General features: G+C 36.5%; 5 protein-coding genes across 5 annotated transcripts; all 5 read left to right on the forward strand.

Moving 5' to 3' along the window:
- Positions 1 to 5046: 5046 nt before the first annotated feature.
- On the forward strand, positions 5047 to 5567 carry LOC110772200 (uncharacterized). The gene has a single exon (XM_021976618.2). It carries the CDS (start codon positions 5155 to 5157, stop codon positions 5422 to 5424), a length of 270 nt encoding a protein of 89 aa, XP_021832310.2. The 5' UTR covers positions 5047 to 5154; the 3' UTR covers positions 5425 to 5567.
- A 4416-nt stretch (positions 5568 to 9983) lies between these two features.
- On the forward strand, positions 9984 to 10625 carry LOC110772209 (uncharacterized). The gene has a single exon (XM_021976627.2). It carries the CDS (start codon positions 10104 to 10106, stop codon positions 10377 to 10379), a length of 276 nt encoding a protein of 91 aa, XP_021832319.1. The 5' UTR covers positions 9984 to 10103; the 3' UTR covers positions 10380 to 10625.
- A 981-nt stretch (positions 10626 to 11606) lies between these two features.
- Positions 11607 to 12245, forward strand: LOC110772244 (uncharacterized). Its single transcript, XM_021976672.2, has one exon. The coding sequence runs from the start codon at positions 11715 to 11717 to the stop codon at positions 11994 to 11996; it is 282 nt and encodes a 93-aa protein (XP_021832364.1). The 5' UTR covers positions 11607 to 11714; the 3' UTR covers positions 11997 to 12245.
- Positions 12246 to 12908: 663 nt separating this feature from the next.
- LOC110772204 (uncharacterized) lies at positions 12909 to 13544 on the forward strand. The gene has a single exon (XM_021976623.2). The coding sequence runs from the start codon at positions 13009 to 13011 to the stop codon at positions 13435 to 13437; it is 429 nt and encodes a 142-aa protein (XP_021832315.2). The 5' UTR covers positions 12909 to 13008; the 3' UTR covers positions 13438 to 13544.
- Positions 13545 to 15465: 1921 nt separating this feature from the next.
- On the forward strand, positions 15466 to 18178 carry LOC110772268 (vesicle-associated protein 4-2). Its single transcript, XM_021976698.2, has 7 exons — positions 15466 to 15892; positions 16475 to 16545; positions 16775 to 16856; positions 16999 to 17117; positions 17561 to 17638; positions 17752 to 17871; positions 17982 to 18178. The coding sequence occupies exons 1-7, from the start codon at positions 15616 to 15618 to the stop codon at positions 18039 to 18041; spliced, it is 807 nt and encodes a 268-aa protein (XP_021832390.1). The 5' UTR covers positions 15466 to 15615; the 3' UTR covers positions 18042 to 18178.
- Positions 18179 to 18642: the final 464 nt, after the last annotated feature.

Genomic DNA, 18642 nt, shown 5'->3' on the forward strand with positions numbered 1-18642 from the left:
TATTGCACCACTTGTTATAATTGTCGACAAATGTAAATAAAGATTGGCCAACTGGAAGAGGCAGTCCAGTACAGTTGAAAATTTCCTGAAAAAGTGCAATGATCGAACTTATAAATAAAAACACCAAAAGGATCTGAAAATGTATATGTTGTAAAATGGTGTTTAAGATGAAGTGAAATAAATCACTTGATGATATGGCACAATGTTTCCCAGTAAAGACATGGAATTATGATGGTAAACATATGCAGCTATGTTATGCATATTCATGGAAAATTCATATGTATGAAAATTCCTGAAGAATTCAAAATGCCTGAAGCAAATGATGGCTTGTAATGATCCTTGTGAGGATTAAAGTATTATGGGAGAATATGGTATAATCAACTTAATAAATATCTATATGTATAAATAATCCAAATTTTGGAAATGAGTTTACCATCATTGCAGTATATATATAAAGAATTTTATTAGAACTCTTGAAGAGTTTACAAAGGCTTCCCCTAATTTAATAAAGGAATTTGAGATGAGAAATCTATAAAGATTATAAAGTGTCTAAAACATATCACCAGAAGCGATTTTCCTGAAGAATACAAAAGAATAAATTCTAAGAGATATAATGTGCCATGCAATATATAAATTGCACAAAGAAATCTAGAAGAAGAGAAAAGAGCCCGAAGCTCAGTATAGAGCCTGACGCTCAGTGTAGAGCCTGACGCTCACTATAGAGCTTGAAGCTCAGTGTAAGTACTCAATCGACTTGAAATGAATAAATTGCCTCAGAGAGTACTTTTGATTGAATTCGAATTCAAAACGTTGCAACATATTCAAATGATTGAAGTTATGAGAATTAGACTCCCGAAGAGCTTATGAAGAATAGCATATGCAAGTATCCTCAAAACATACAAGAATATGTATGAGTGAGTGATTATACCAGACAAACATTTATAAGTATGAGCTCATAGTTTTTAAATATTTTAGAGTCATTATTCAAGCCATTGTATGTAGTAAAATATTTATAGTCTAGATATTGTTATATTATTCTAACTTCGACAGGGATTAAATAAATGAAGACACACATACATCCTCCAATGATGCTACAAGAGCAAGTTTTATACAGGCATTACTAAAGCTCAATCAGTGAAGAACAAATGTGATAAGCAATATAAGACATGTATGGAGTTATCAGGGGGAGTAACTCTTCAGGAGGAGCATTCCTACAATATTGCAAGAATAATTCACAGGAAGTAATGCCAACTACTACATTTAGAAAGATGGTCAACAATATGGCCTAATGAAATTTTGCAGGCATCAGGGGGAGCGTGCCATCAATAAAGATCTTCATACACTGTACTCTTTTTCCTTCGTCCGGGTTTTTGTCCCACTGGGTTTTTCCTGGCAAGGTTTTAACGAGGCAGTGTCGCACGCGTGTCAGTGTTCTATACACAGATTTTTATGTTACACATGATTATGTACTCTTTTTCCCTTCGACCAGTTTTTGTCCCACTGGGTTTTACTGGCAAGGTTTTTAATGAGGCATATTCCATGTATTGTGGACATCCAAGGGGGAGTGTTATAAAATATATGTAATGGATGCCCACAATACTTTAGTATACCTAATGTATGTGAGATCATACCCAACTATACCTTCCAGATGACTCACCCATTATGCTATCAATGGGAACATTTATGTAATTTTGAATGTATGTATTCTGCCTATAAATAGGCACCAATATCAATAAGAAGATACGGAGAAGATGAACAAGCCTAGAGAACATTCTTATGGCTTTCTCTACATCTATACTCTCTTAAATTCTCTCTCAATTCCTTTAGTTTTATATCATACTCATCAAATGACAATTAACCTAATTATAATGCTCACTATTTCTTTAATGACATGTCAACACATAATAGACTCACGCCTATAATTAGCCGAAGCAAATAGAGAGAAGGAAAGAAACGATGATGTTTGTTTTTCTGCCCACGGTCCACACCAAACCAAGTAAACAAATAGTTTCACTCCTACATTGTGTTTGAAATAGATGCGCAAGGGGCAGTAGATAGAATCAATTCTAACAAAGAGTGTTTTTGAAGCAGAAGGGAACTTGGTGGAAGATATTAAGAAGATGCGGTTGTGGTTTAGATCTTTCTCATGTGAATGGTAGTGATGATATGGTAATGTAGTTGCTCCTGAGCTAGCCCAATATGCTATTAGGAACACAAACATGGATTGAGGAGAAGCCTCCTTGTTTGAGTTCTTTGCTTGCTGCAGATTTAAAAGCTATTGGTTGATTTATGTATTTGATGTCAAGTGGGAGGCGTTTTTTTTCCTTTGGCGGATTTTCCTCCTTTTTGGGTGTTTTTTAGGCCAAAGATTTTTTTACAAAGGCCCAAATTGTTGAAATGAGTTAACCTACTAAATCAAGGAGATTTATTTCCTAAGTTAATTAGGTGATTTACTTCCTTGTTTTATATAGTTGACACATCCTTGTATAATTAGGAGATATTCTCATAATTAATTTATGTATATATTTTCTTGTAAAGTACCCTTGTAAAATCTTATATATACCTCATTATGGAGAAGAATACAATTAACCTAAAGTATTCAAACCATATTCATATTTTAGGATGGTATTAAAGCAATTGATCATAGGTTGTCTTTAGGCCCTCAAATCATACCCTCAAATTCAAACCCAAATCCTAAATCAAATTCCTTACCTCTTAAATCAAATCCTATTATCAAACTCCTTAAATCAAAATCCTAAAATCAAATTCATACATCAAATTCCTCAAATCAAAATCCTCAAATTCTCAAATCAACTCCTTAACCACAAACACACACTCATATCAAATCTTACTTCTGCTGCAATGCCAGGACACAATACGATTCTCTCCCTCCTTGCAAACTCACAGAAGCATGCGGTCAATCTTGCTGAGCTTCACGTAATTGTTAAAGGAAGTTGAGGTTCCATTCCAAAATTAATTGGCAATGGGGGAAGTAGTCCAACGTCACACAATTTCTCAACTATCCAATGTGATATATAATCATGTGAGCTTTATAGTCATGTGAGCTTCATGTAATTATTGAAGGAAGTTGAGATTCCACTCCAAAATCAATTGATAATGGAGGAAGTAGTCAAACTTCGCGCAATTTATCAACTATCCAATATGAGACATTTTCAAGCTCCCATCTTCACAACTACAAACAAGTAAACCACTGGGTTCACTCACAGACGCTACTACTAGCCAAGGTATTAAATATCGATAATATCTGATTTTTGGGGGTCCGATATTTTAACAACTAACCATAGTGTTATCGTCAATATATCGATATTATCCCGATATTATCCCGATAATATCGGGAATATATTTTCAACATTTTATGAATGATTTGGGCAATATATCGAGATATTATCGATAATATCCCAATAATATCCCAATAATATCCCGATAATATCCCGATATGAAACCCAAAAAATGTAGAGAACTGAAAAACCCACACCAGCAAACTCACAGACAAACAAACCAAACAACACAACTAGCATGCAGATTCTCAATGCTCAAGCAACAAAATATTCTCACACAGACACAGAAGAAAAATAGAAGGAAGAAGACTGAAGCTAAAACTGATAAGCTTCATTCAATTAATTCAAACATCAAGAAACAACACAAAATACAAATAGAGGCAACGCCTCTTTTGAGAGAGAGAGAGAGAGAGAGAGAGAGAGAGAGAGACTTTTCAGTAGAAACAATAAAAACATCCTAGATACAAGATAAGAGAGCACTCTACGGAAAGCATGTCTCCGATACTTCCGATGGTGAGGCAAACTTCACGCATGCAACACAAGATGAGGACCATGGCAGTAGGCGGGCATGACCAGGAATTGGTGCCATAGGGAAGGACTATACTTGTAGAGAAAGAGGCAAGGGGACTTTGTCAAGTCAAGAAGATGACTCGTTATCTATAACTTCGGACTTTGTTGGAGTTGGAAGTAGTAACTATGGTTATACTCATAACCAACCATTTCCCTACCCTTCATATTCCATTCCTGTTGGGATGGAATCAAGTGACTCATGGAAAGAATCAGAGACTCAATTTTCAAATGATTTTGCTTATGGACAACGTCAACCAATCTCGGATCCATATGGGTGGCATGTTAACAATTACATGCAAAATTATTTTGGGGATTTATCATTTGATGACTACTCTTCAAAATTTACTTACTCTACACATAGAGATGATGAAGATAGTGAAAATTTTGAACCTCATAGGAACTATATGTGGTACTAAGTCACTCATGTATCTTACCATGCAATGTATAAAGTGTAAAATATTATAGTAATTCATTATATATAAATGAGTGTGTTTAATCTTCTTTCATTAATTACTACATATTTTCTACACTTACGGTGTTTGCCAGCTCGCTATATAATCAACTTAAATCAGTTAAATCCATCATGCAATGCATTTCCTTCCAATTTTTTGTGATAAACTAATAGATAATTGACTAAATAAACATCATGCAAAGTTTCAATAAAAATTTCCAAGTTTTTCTTACAATTTCCGTGGTTTTTATTCAATTTTTTCCGATACCGATAATATCCCGATATTTCCTGCAATATTTTCGTATTTTTTGACTTCCGATATTTCCAATACCTCCGATATTTAAGACCTTGCTATTAGCCCGCATACCAAAATAAAGTGACTAGAGACTCTGTTTCTGTCTTTTGGTCCACACTCGAAATCAAACAAGCAAACAAATGGTTTCACTCCCATACTGCGGGCCTAAATACAATAATTTAAATCAAAACCATGTGCCCTTGAGGCAACAAAACTCTGTGCTCATCCAAACTCCAAAATCATAAATTCCACTTCTACCCCTGCCTACTGCATCATGTCCCCTGCATCTGCATGTACAAAACAGTAATATCCCCACATATAGTGTAAACATCCACATACCTTACCAAAAGAAACAGGAGAAAACAAAACCAGCTCTGGTTTTTGCCACAAGCCCACCTTTTCTTAAAAAAATCTCCTATATAAAAAGCACCTCAAGATCATCTTCTCCATCAACACACTCAAACATTCACATTCACAACTGAGAAGTTGAAAGCATCAAAGAGAGGTCAGTAAGGAAGAGAAAAGAAATCATAATCGTGATGAGTTCATCAAGTGCAAGCAAGGCTATTGTGGCAGCAAGTGTTGGAGTTGTAGAGGCATTGAAGGACCAAGGGATATGCAGATGGAACTCTGCTTTAAGATCTGTGCACCAGCAAGCCAAAACCCAACTCAGGTCATTTTCTCAGGCCAACAAGTTTTCATCTCCTTCTGCTTCAGCTGCTTTCAGTAAAGTCAGAGATGAGAAGTTGAAGAAATCAGAGGAGTCTTTGAGGACAGTCATGTACTTGAGCTGCTGGGGTCCCAACTAATTCAATCAGCACAGAAACAGGAGCAAAAAGATCACATTTCTGTTGAGGCTTTGAAAGATCAAGGCTTCTGCAGATGGAGTTGCACCACCATGAGGTCTGTGCACCAGCATGCCAAGAACAATATGAGATCTTTCTTACAAACCAAGGAACTCTCTTCTTCATCTTCATCTTCATCTTCTGCTGCTATGGTTTTGAACAAAATGAATTCCGAAGAGATGAATCAATCAAGCTGAGTATTCTCTAAGAAAAGTCATGTACTCGAGCTGTTGGGGTCTTTATTGACACAAATTGGAGCTCATGGTGAAGTCCCTCAAGATTTGAAGATTTTTGAGACTGAATTGAAGCTGTATACATTATTTGAATGTAAATTTTCCCAATCAACCAAAAAAACAAGAAAATCTATGTTCTTTGGTTTTTATCAATGAACTTTGGATCTATTAATTAGACAATTCTCGACCAGGTTAACCTTAGCTTACTTATTTGGAATTCTAATTCAACACATGTTGGTTTTATTAATGGTTCCTCCTTCAAATAGAGACGCTTTAAGTTCTATTTTGCAGTCAATCAACTAACCAGATGAGATTATCACAAAACAAAACACAGAGAACAAACGAGTTGAAAATTTTCAGTTGGGGGCAACAAGAACACACAAGGTTATCTCATCCTATTGATCATTGTTGGCAAAATAAAAAGGCAGACGGTTCATTTCGATCAACCAAAACTTTAAAATTAACTCTTAATATACTGATATCTCACTTAGAATGAAGAAAGAGAATCCTCATTAACTTTACAGAGGGTTATGAAGTGTTAACAAAAGGCCTTGTCATTTGGTCAAGGTCAACAGAGTCTTGTTCATCGGAAAAGGACCCGAGTCTTGTTAAGTGGAAAAGGATCTGACTTACACACTAATTATTCGAATTTCGAACTTCTATGATATCACTGAGTCTTGTTAAGTGGAAAAGGATCTAACTTACAGACTAAGTGGAAAAGGATCTGACTTACAGACTAATTATTCGAATTTCGAACTTCTATGATATCGCTGAGTCTTGTTAAGTGGAAAAGGATCTGACTTACAGACTAATTATTCGAATTTCAAACTTCTATGATATCGCTGAGTCTTGTTAAGTGGAAAAGGATCTGACTTACAGACTAATTGTTTCATTAACAATGTGTGTATGAGAACACCTCCCTCCGGCAATATCACTTGGATAAAAAAGGCCTAATGATGTGCTCAAGTCCGGCTCATAACTTGTGCAGGCTGGGCGATAGCATAGGCCAAAATATTTGGGGCTCCAATTTTTTTTCTAGCCCACTTCTGAAAGAAACCCAAAAATTATTTATGTACACTTCAATTTTTTAAAATAAACCCTTTATTCCTTTTGACAATCAGACCAAAGAAAGTAAAATAGGGGGACTTTTACTAAAGAAAACGGGCCCCTGTTTTCAATTTCCTAACCCAACAATTTTTTTTACCTATTTGTTTTGGAAAATGCTAGAGGCACCAATTTTTGGCACCAACTCTCTAATAAAGCGTGGAACCCGTTGTATTGGCGGGCTCCACCTCTATTAGAGAGTTGGTGCCCAAAGTTGATGCCTCTAGCACCACCCATTTGTTTTTAACATGTTTCAGATTTTTTTTTCTTGGTTTGTTCTTCCTTTTTTTGGTTCTCTCTGTCTTTTGAATTTTTATTCTTCAAATCAACCAAAACGTCTTTTGAACTTTTAATCTTCAAATCAACCAAAACTTTGTGATTCAATTCGACCAAAGCTTTCTAAGTTGGATGTTTTATGCAAGCCTAGGAATTTGAAGGCATGATTATAAGAAATTTATAAAATCAGGTGAATTCCTAATTTTTTTAATTTTTTTTTATATCTAATGTGAATGAATTTTGTACTTTAAATTATGACTTTTAGATTTTAGATGTACCCTTGAATTTTTCCCTTAAAAATTCGTTATAAATGAGAAAATAATGTTGTTTTGTTCATAACATTGTCATTAACCTTTTTTTTCTTCTCTGAGAATATCATAACATTTTTCACTTGTATATAAAAGGCTTCAATGTCACTCTTTCTTCTTTATGATATACTAATTGATTCTCAAACGATGTACATCCACCTGTGACAATCATGTGACTGTTCTGTCGTTTGGCCCACACTCCAAGAAGAGTCCAAAATAAGTAAGTGACTGTTCTTTCGTTTGCCCCTCACACTCCAAATTAAACAAGCAAACCAAATGGTTTCACTCCCACACCGCGGGCTAAAATACAATAATTCAAATCAAAACCATGTACCCATGAGGCAGCAAAACGTTGTGCTTATCTGAATATCCCAATCCCTCTGCACGTACACAAGAGTGATATTCCAATCCACACATACCTCTGGATAAGAAACAGAAGAAAACAAAACCAGCTCTGTTCACCTTTTTTCTTTTTCTAATCCCCTATATAAAGAGAGATCTTCTCCATCAATAATACACTCAGACATTCACATTCACAGCTGAGGAGTTCAAAAGATTTAAGAGAGAAATAGTAGAGAAGAGGAAAGAAATCATAATCATGATGTCAAGCACAAGTGTTGGAGCTGTGGAGGCATTGAAGGACCAAGGGATATGCAGATGGAAGTCTGCTCTAACATCTGTGCACCAACAAACCGAAACCCAACTCAGGTCATTTTCTCAGCTCTCATCTTCTTCTGCTTCAGCTGCTTTCAGTACAGCCAGAGATGAAAAGCTGAAGAAATCAGAGGAGTCTTTGAGGACAGTCATGTACTTGAGCTGCTGGGGTCCCAACTAATTCAATCAGCACAGAGACAAAGAGCAAAAAGATCAGATTTTTGTGCAAGCGGTTGCTGAAATGGAGCTTGGGCATGAATACAAAGATGACACAACCCATGAAAGGGCTCCTTGAGTTTTATATATATCAAATGATCAAGATATATAAACTTGTTGGGTTACATACTACTGTCCAACGCAATCGTTGTAAATGGCAGACAATTCATGCATGTCTGCTTGCTTGCTTGCTTGGGGCAAGTTGATGTAAATTATGTTATGTTATGACAATTACCATATAAAGCAAAAGCATACATATTTCTGAGCAATTGATGCCTTGATCATTCTTTTCGCGTTTTTCTTTTTGCTTTTTCTTATTAATCCATTATTTACTTCGTTTTAACTGAAGGATTTATCATAATTGAGTAAAATCCGTTGTCTTGAATGGTTTCTTTCTCAAAGAAATGCTAGTAAGCTACAAGCCCAACACATCCATGGTTTTGCCCACATTTTATGGGTTTCTTTCCTCCTACCTTCATCCTCTGCTTTCGTTTCATGTAAGCTCAGCTGCTGGGGTCCCAATTGATTATTAATTCAGCCTTGTTTATTAGATCCCCTGAATTCTCTATGATATATACAATTTATTATTCTATGCACCAAAAACTTGAACATTAATCAAGCTACTTAGTTTAAAAAGTTTTTATGCTAACACACATTTTATATCAAATTAAGTGTTGATGGTGCTTTCAGAAATGGTGGGAGGTACCTTTTCTTTTTGTATTTTTGCTCACCACTTTTAATTAGCGGTGAGCAATACCATCACGTTAATTATCATGTAAGAAATTCATGTAATTATCGTGGAGGAAATTCATGTAATATGTAGATTAGATCATACTCATCAAACAATACTATGATGTTTGTTTTTCCCCCACGGTCCACACCAAACCAAATAAACAAATAGTTTCACTCTTAAACTGCGGGCATAAATACATATAAGTTCGCACATAATTTTGGGTTTCAAGACATTGTGTTGGAAATAGACGCGCAAGGGGCAGTAGATAGAATCAATTCTGACAAAGAGTGTTTTGAAGTAAAAGGGAACTTGGTGGAAGATATTAAGAAGATGCGGTTGTGGTTTAGATCTTTCTCGTGTGAATGGCAATGACGGGACGGTAATGTAGTTGCTCATGAGCTAGCCCAATATGCTATTAGGAACACTGGTTTTTATACATGAAGTGAGGAGAGGAGGAGCCTCCTTGATTGAGTTCTTTGCTTGCTGCAGATTTAAAAGCTACTTGTTGATTTATGTATTCGATGTCAACTGGGAGGCGCTTTTTTACCTTTTGGCGAATTTTCCTCTTTTTGGGAGTTTTTTACGCCAAAGATTTTTTTACAGAGGCCCAAACTTGTACATCCCTTTCCTTCTTTTTGTTGTATTATGTTGATTGGTTATTGAATGAAGTACAGTTATCTCAATATAATAAAAAAAGGAAAAAAAAGAAAGCAAAGCAAAACCATGTGCCCACGTGGCAGCAAAGTGTTTTGCTTATCAAAATTCTGAAATCCCACTTCTACCCATGTTTAATTGATCATTTCCACTGCATCTGGATGTCCAGTTGAGTAATATCTGAGCTCATAGTGCATCATCCACAAGGTCCAAATGAAACAAAAGCCATTGGCTTTTCTATCCCAAAGGAAAAAGACCCATTTGCTTTCACTGAGGAAACCGCCTCTAGTTTTTGGGGGCAGACAAAAAAGCACACCGTTTCTAATCCCCTATATAAAGAAGCACTCTTTGCTCATCTCCTTCATCAAACACTTACACATTCACATACCAACTGAAGAGTTCAAAAAAATCAAAGACAGAAAAATCTAGTAGAGAAGAGAAGAGAAGAGAAGAGAAATCATAATCATGATGAGTTCATCAAGTGCAAGCAAGGCTATTGTGGCAGCAAGTGTTGGAGTTGTGGAGGCACTGAAGGACCAAGGGATCTGCAGATGGAACTCTGCTTTAAGATCTGTGCACCAACAAGCCAAAACCCAACTCAGGTCATTTTCTCATGCCAACAACAAGCTCTCATCTTCTTCTGCCTCAGCTGCATTGGGTAAAGTCAGAGATGAAAAGCTGAAGAAATCAGAGGAGTCTTTGAGGACAGTCATGTACTTGAGCTGCTGGGGTCCCAACTAATTCAATCAGCACAAAAACAAGAGCAAAAAGATCACATTTTTGTGCAAGCGGTTGCTGCAATGGAGCTTGAGCATGAACGAGGGATGACACAACCCATGAAGAGCTCCACCAAATGAGGACATAGTTACATATTGACAATCATTTGTGCTTGTAAATGTCAGACAATTCATGTCTGCTTGGGGCAAATTGATGTAAATTATGTCATGTTAAGACAATTACCAGATAAAACATATATGTTTCTGAGAATTGTTGCCTTGATCATTATTTTGGTCTCTGTTTTTTTGTGTATATATTTTGCCCATTGTTTATTTTGTCATGAGTGGAAGATTTATCAACACTACAGGTCTGAGTTGAATTTGTTTAATTTCAAAGCAGTAGATTTGAAGAAGGAAACGTTTTATGGAATTTGAAGTTGAAATGTTGAGCCATGATCATCCACACTGTAAATTTCCTCACACAAATTAGTGCTACGATGGATTGATTGACAGAATTGCACTACTCCCACTTTCAGATTAAGCCAAGTTTGTATCTAATCTATGACCATATCATTTGGAATCTCCTTCTTTAATCTGAAAGAGTTATTCATTAATTCGAAGGATTACAAACATCCCAATCTGAAACTAGGACAGAAGATTAGCCATGAGATTAGCCATGATGGCTCAGCCAATACATCTCATGCTCTATTGGAAAGGAAAATATCCTACATTCCTGTCAATAGCTGATGAGTCAAATGAGGTAAGTAGTATCCTATTGGAAATATGAATTTAGAATATTATAATATCAATATAGTAATGGATTTCCAAACCCAAGTATTTTCACCAGTAGTTTCCAAGAAGCGTTCCTTCTAAAATATTTCTTAACTCAAACCAATTGGACTGTCTCCAAACCAAAAAAAGAAGAAGATAATTTCCACTAGAAAACAAACAAAAAGAAGTGGTCTTTCCTCCCATACCTGAGGCTTAAATGGATTTTATAAAGGAAAACCGTGTGCTTTGGTCCTACCCAACCCAATTTTGTCTCCGTCAATGAACGTTACAAATAGTTGACAGAAAAAAAATGAATGTGACAAATAGCCCAATCCTGACTCACCGTTGAGGAAAAACCACTGGCTACCCCCAGCAAAAACCCCAATAGCCAGAGCTAGCCCATGGTTTTTTTTTTTTTTTTCCCACATTTTATGTGCTTAGTTTTAGTGTCACTCACACTCCATCCATATAAAAGCAACACCAACTCCCCATTTACTTCATCAAAATTCAAACACTTCGAAACATCAGTTTTACTTCCCATCAAGTTTAAGAGTGTTCTTGTTAAGAGTTTACAGAAGAAGATATCAATATGAGCAGTTCATCATCAACAGCAGTAAGGAGAGGTTGGGTGGTGGCAGCAAGTGTTGGAGTTGTGGAGGCCTTGAAAGACCAAGGGATCTGCAGGTGGAATTATACTATGAGATTAATGCAGCAGCATGCAAAGAGCCAACTTGGGTCTTTTTCTCAGGCTAACAAGCTCTCTTCCGCATCCTCTGCTCTGGTTTCAAGCAAGCTTAGAGATGAGAAGGTGAAGCAGTCTGAAGAGTCTCTCAGGAAAGTCATGTACCTCAGCTGCTGGGGACCCAATTGATTTCAGCAACTATATAATTTGTAGCTGAAGAAGATGATCAATACAATTTGGCACTGAAGGCAGGCTTGGATTACAAAATTTCAAGTTTCGAGGCATGGCATGATGATAGCTGGAAACATGCGGTTAAGCTGACCATGGTTGGTGTAGGCTGTGCAGCCTGAAGAAATTTTGTTTATTTACAAAATTATTGTAAATTGTAAATCTCTGAGTTCTCTATGATACATACAATTAATATGAAAATTGATATCTGATCATTAGCCCTAACCATTAAAATCTATATCATGTATGGTCTGTTAAGGAAAGGAAGGGGTTAAAATCAAATTTTCTATGCAGATCCTACCAATAATTCGTACCAACTAGTAAATAATTTTGTCCATAGCCAGAGAAAATAGTGAATGCAATATAATGTACATAACTAGTAAATAAATCCCTAACTATTTAATTTCTATAAACAAATCCAAAAACAATTCAAAAAATTATGTATTGTCGAGTGTTTTGGGGTTTTTTTATGTGGTTTTGGGTTGAGTTTATTTTAAGAAACAAAGGCAGTTTTGTTTATATTGTTTTTTTATGAGGTTTTGAGTTGGGTTTGTTTTAAGAAACAAAGGCAGTTTTGTTTATATTGTTTCTAAAGTCCATTTCATGTAGATTTTTTAATAATTTAGGCTCCTATATTGTAGATTTTTTAATAATTTAGACTCTTATATTGGGTATAATAATGAATTCCTATTTTTTTTATTCACTGGAATGATGACAAATGCTTTTACTCTCCCATATATTCTGTGGCCTTGAAAGCATTATTATTTTGAAAAAACAAGGTGCGCACAATGTCTTGTGTACCCCAGCAGAAAAGTTCAAACCAGAAAATCCACTGGATTTCCTTGGCTCAAAACCAGCAGCAACTGATGTAGTAGCCTCCGGTTTTTTCCCAATATTTTGGCCTTTTCTTTTTCTCAATCATGTATCCAGCTCAAGTCACTTATTATTTCCTTTCTATATAAAGAGACCCTCCATGCCAATTATTTCAACTCAACCTTTCTCAAATTTTGTTCTCTTGCAAAAGACCTATCTTATCATAATTTCAATACAAATTAAGAGACTTACATCCCTTGACCAAAAAAAAAAAAAAGAGACTTACATCCCAAGAAAAAGGAAAATCAAGATGATGAGTGCAGCAACAGCAAGTAGGGCTTGGTTTGTGGCAGCCACAGTTGGAGTTGTGGAAGTGTTGAAAGACCAAGGGGTGTGCAGATGGAACTATCCCATGAGACTGGTGCACCAGCAAGCCAAGAACCATCTCAGGTCTTTTTCTCAGGCCAAGAAGCTGTCTTCTTCTTCTTCTGCCATGGCTTCAAGCATGATCATGAGAGAAGAGAAAATAAAGCAGTCAGAGGAGTCTATGAGGAAAGTGATGTATCTTAACTCTTGGGGTCCCAACTGACACCAACCAAATTAAGCTTAGCTTAGCTTAAGGCCATTGTAAATTACTTTTAACGCAAATGCTCTTATAAATTTAGTAAAATACATTGGGCACATATGTTTTCCAAATTCAGTTTTTCTTCTTGCTTAACTAAAGTTTTAAATTTGGCACAGCATCTTGGCTTTGGCCTAATCCGATCATAAGAAGAACACAACTTTATTACTACCCAAAGGAAAACTGAAACCAACCTTTCCCCCAAAATTCTAGGCTGAAAAGAACAAAATAGCCGCTGGTATGGCCAAAAACCACAACCCAAGTGAAACCACCTCCACTCTCATCACCCCCTTAGCTCTCTCTCTCTCTCTGCATATTTATGGCTTCAGTTAGATAGTCTCAATGCTTCTATATGACTATCCCAATACTCTCTCCAACTTACTGTAACAAATTCTACTTTGTTCTTTAAATTACTGGTAGTGGCCATCATTCAAAAGTTAAAAAATGAGGTGGAAGAGCAAGGCTTGGGCTGTTTTGGGCACTATTGCAGCTGTGGAGGAGTTGAAAGAAAAGAATCTAAGCAAATGGAGATCCCTGCAGAGCTACCAACATGCACTAATTAACAACATTATGCCAGTGTCTACACTAGCGGGAAAATCTTCTTCATCTACATCTTCAACAATGGAGTCAAAGAAGAAATATTGCAAGCAGGGGACTCTGAATCTGAAGCAATCAGAAGAACCACTTAGACTAATTATGTACTTGAGCTGTTGGGGACCCAACTGAGCTGGAAAGATATGCTGCATGCCCCTCCATGTTTATGAAATCATCACTAAGCATTATGTATGTTTGTGTGTGTGTGTATTTCAAGATGTACACATCCTGATCTATAATCTTAATATCATCATATCCTTGTAAGAATTTGTTCTGAAAAGAGAGGAAATAACAACTCTATGCTTTTACTCTTAAGGCCTGTTCGGTGGGTTGAATTATATGACAAAATATGATTCATAATCCTAGTAAAATGTTTCCTAGACTAAAAACAATCGAATTGAATTATGTCCAATCAATCACTATCCTGAAATTAGAGCATAGAATTAAGTAGCTACTGTCATATGGTAGTGCTCTAATCTTCAAGCAATAAGCTCTTGGGTCCATCAACTTATTCTAGACTGTGGAACAAGATACAAAGAACAGAAAGCAACTTTACGCAAAAGCTGTTTGATTATACCATAGCAAGTTAGCAACTGTTGTTATTGCCCCCAAATCAAATGAAAAATGGTATAGGTCAAATTATTGTGTACGAAACATGATTTCATTGATTTGGGATATTGGAAAAGATGAGATGCCTTTCACAAGAGGGCCACATGGGAGCATCAGTGGTGGGTTTGCTGTGTCGTTATCTTTCATGGCACCACCAGAACATGTTCTAATGCTCTAAACATCATAGCCTATTTTAATTATGATGGCCTTATGCCATGCTCTCCTCTTTAAGCCTTTATCAGAATAAAAATACAAGAAAGAAAAAAGGAATCATAAGAAGATTTGAAAGAGAACTTTGATTTGGTGCAAGTGTTATCCGAAGCAATAGTTCTTCCACCAATGGGTAGCTATATTGTTGCTATCTGTCATTTTCTTTTGTTGTAAATCATTATCAAGCTGTTAATTATTGTAAACCACTAATCTACAGGAAGGGATCCGGGTGCAAGGGGTGAACTCACTATCCCGGCCAATTGACTTAATCTACGTCTGATTTTGTATATCTCTTTTAGTATTGTAAATAAAAATATTAGTAGATTAAGGGTTAATTAGTCTAAAATCCCGTATTATGGAAATTTTTTTTTTTTGGGTCTAAGATATAGTGCCAATATTTAGCCCAAAAGTTTCAAACTTGAAGCTCTCCTACCAACTGCCAGCCAACATCAACAGGGAGAGTGAGTAAAAAGTAACCACCGCCAATTCCGACAATCCAAAAAGTCCAGAGCGAAAGGTCTCATTCGGCCACATTTGGCATTGGCTATCATAAAGACCTTTCACAACCAGAGACACAACTAAAACACGCATTGCACCAAAGCCTCAATCTTTCAGCTTCAGCCTTCAATTAGCTCAAAACAAAATCTCTCTTTTCACTTTTTTTCCAACTATCTCCGGCGAAACCCATTTTCCGGCGGCCACCGTGAAGCGAATTTCCGGCGGGTGTCGAGAATGGCTGTGGAAGCTGAGAAATCTGGGCCTGATGGGAAGCTGTGGAGTCTATTCAAAAATCCATTTGGGCAGTCGAGAAATGCCTCTTCCTCTTCTTCTTCGTCGTCGTCTTCGACCTTGTCTTCTATGCACAATGTTCACCAGCTGGGTCAGACTCACGAGTCTGTGGAGCGTGCGGCTCTTCATTCTGCCAGTACGGTGTCGTATGTGACCAAGTCTTTGCTTCCTGCTAGGAGGAGGCTCCGTCTTGATCCTGCTAATAAGCTCTTTTTTCCATGTACGCCCCTTACCTTGTCTGCTTTAATTATCTTTGTTGTTTGTATAATGGTTTTGATTTTGGTCATCTATTTCATTTTCTGAGAATTTTGAAGGTAAAGGGTGGAACTTTTGTTTCTTTTGGGGTGAGTAATTAGTTTCATGATGTCTGTTTTTGAGCTTACACTGGTTTGCCAATTGCTTATCTGGGTCTTCGACATTTAGTACATAGAGATGCATTCTTTGTTCTTTGATTTGCTTAAGTTGCATGATCTGTTGAATTCATGAGTTAAAGACTTACAGTGGTTCCAATTGTTTTATGCTGATCTGGTCGGTTCTTATTGGTGTCTCTATTTCTGATATTCTCTTTCTTTAGTTTGTTTCTGTTGTATGATGTATCCATTTGTCTAGTGTGGAGTGGTTTCATTGATCCGAATATGGGTTGTTCTCACATTGTTAGCATCACCCAGGATTTCTTATAAGATGTTCACTCAAGATATATTTGCTAATCATTAGAAACGTGTAATGCTTGCTCAATTCCTTTGCCGATTGATGATTCAAGCTAGTTATGTTTTTCCTCACTCTGTGACTGTTTTCTCTGAAGATGAACCTGGTAAGCAGGTCAAGAGTGCCATTGGAATTAAAAACACAAGCAAGTCTCATGTAGCTTTCAAGGTATCGATTGACTCCTCTAAGACCCCTTTTTGTGTTTTCCCCCTTATTAAGTATTTTACTTCTTTTACATATCAGAAACTAGTCATAAACCAGTATTGTGATCAAATTGGGACAACAATTGAATTGAAAATTGGGGATGACAGCATTAGGAGTTTTCTGCTGTCAATTTGATCTGTTACGCTTATTACCAAACAGAACCACCTAACTGCTTACATGTTGGTTGTTTTAGTTCCAAACAACGGCACCAAAGAGTTGTTACATGCGTCCTCCGGGGGGAATACTTGCTCCGGGTGAAAGTCTTATTGCAACTGGTAATTCATTCTTCATGGTCTTCCCTCACGCACTCTTCTATTCATTTTTGGGTTATTTTTCATTTCCGTTTGCAGTAAATAACATGCTAGCTACTTTAGATTTTAGTGAGTTATCGTCTGAAAATTGTAACTTGATTGACAGTCTTCAAGTTTGTGGAACCTCCAGAGAGCAATGAAAAACTAGTAGACCAGAAGAGCAGGGTTAAGTTCAAGATCATGAGCTTGAAAGTGAAAGGAGATATGGACTACGTACCAGAACTGGTATAATTGCAGATATTTTGTATAACTTCTACTGTATCTTAATACATTGCTTTTCCACAATAATAGTTTTTTAATTTTTCTATGTAAATGGAACGAATAACTACTGGACTTTCACATTCCCTCAAAATAATCAGAGATATTGTAAGTAGACTTGAGATAGCAGAACTGAGGTCATTTTCTCTGTTGTCTATAGCCTGCTGTGGCAATATAATTAGTGAACGTTCAGAAGTCATGTACTTCATAGCAAATGTTTGCAGAAATTCTAATTGAAACTTTCCTATAATTAGAACATATATCTTCTACTCCTCAATCAGGTTGATCTTACTATAAATCTCGTTGATTCTTGAAAAGTTCTGTATATTTTTGTTTCTATCACAAATAGAAACCAGTATGCATCATAATTCCTAGATATTAAACATTAACTGTTACATGCATTTATGCAGTTTGATGAGCAGAAGGACCAAGTCGTGGTTGAGCAGGTTTTGCGTGTTGTTTTCCTGGATCCTGAACGCCCTACCCTTGTAAGTAGATGGTGGATGCATCGCTAACCTGTCATTTTCCTGCACTCTGCATACTTTTTTGTTTGTCTTAATTTGGCCGCAGCTTTTTCACTTTCAATTTGATTTTTGTAAAGGCAATGGAAAAACTTAAGCGGCAATTGGCTGAGGCTGAGGCTGCCCTCGAAGCACGAAAGAAGCCTCCAGAAGAAACAGGCCCCCGAATTGTAGGGGAAGGACTAGTCATAGATGAATGGGTGAGGCGTTTGACATGTTTTTGTTTCTTTTGATAGAATGATGATGTTGAGCTTTATACATTTCTTACTGTAAACATTCTTACTTGTGGTATGTATGGTTTCCTTTGTAGAAAGAGCGCAGGGAAAGGTACCTAGCCCAGCAGCAGGTTGAAGGGGTTGATTCAGTGTAGAGTTATGTTCCTTTTTGTTTAGATCATTTCTTTCTCTAGTGTAAAAGTTTCTATATATGATTGAATTGTCGCCTATTCATGTGTGGAAGACCGTTGAGCAATCTAAAGGTAAATGGAAACATGTTTCGTTGTGGATAGATGTTACATTTTTGTTTCTTGTTTTGTTTAATTTTGCTTTGTCCTTTTTATGAGAAAAATTAGTCTGAAGTTCTGCTTCAGGTCTCCTAATGTACTTGTAGATAGCATAAATGACAATAGTGATTTTTTACAGAACTTATGATCTCTGTTCTAGCTGGCTGTTTTGGCTCACTTCTCTCTTGAGATATCCAACACAAACACCTCTCCATACGGCTAATTTACTTACCATAAGTTTTCTTCATGAATTTTGTATTCTTGTAGAAATGTTTGATGCAGTTTGGGTTGTTTTCCCACATAGAATGGAATTGGGTTATTCAAAGTTTTGAGAAGTTCGATAGCTTATCAAATTTCATCAGACATGCAGTAATCAGGTTTTTTAACATTTGCAACTCCAATAATGAGAACTCTGAAGAAGTGGCAAGCTGTCAAAGGAAAAATAGAATTTGTACATTCCAAATCAATG

The sequence above is a fragment of the Prunus avium genome, chromosome 3 (genome assembly GCF_965620075.1).
Source record: "Prunus avium chromosome 3, drPruAviu1.hap1.1, whole genome shotgun sequence".
Lineage (NCBI taxonomy): Eukaryota > Viridiplantae > Streptophyta > Magnoliopsida > Rosales > Rosaceae > Prunus > Prunus avium.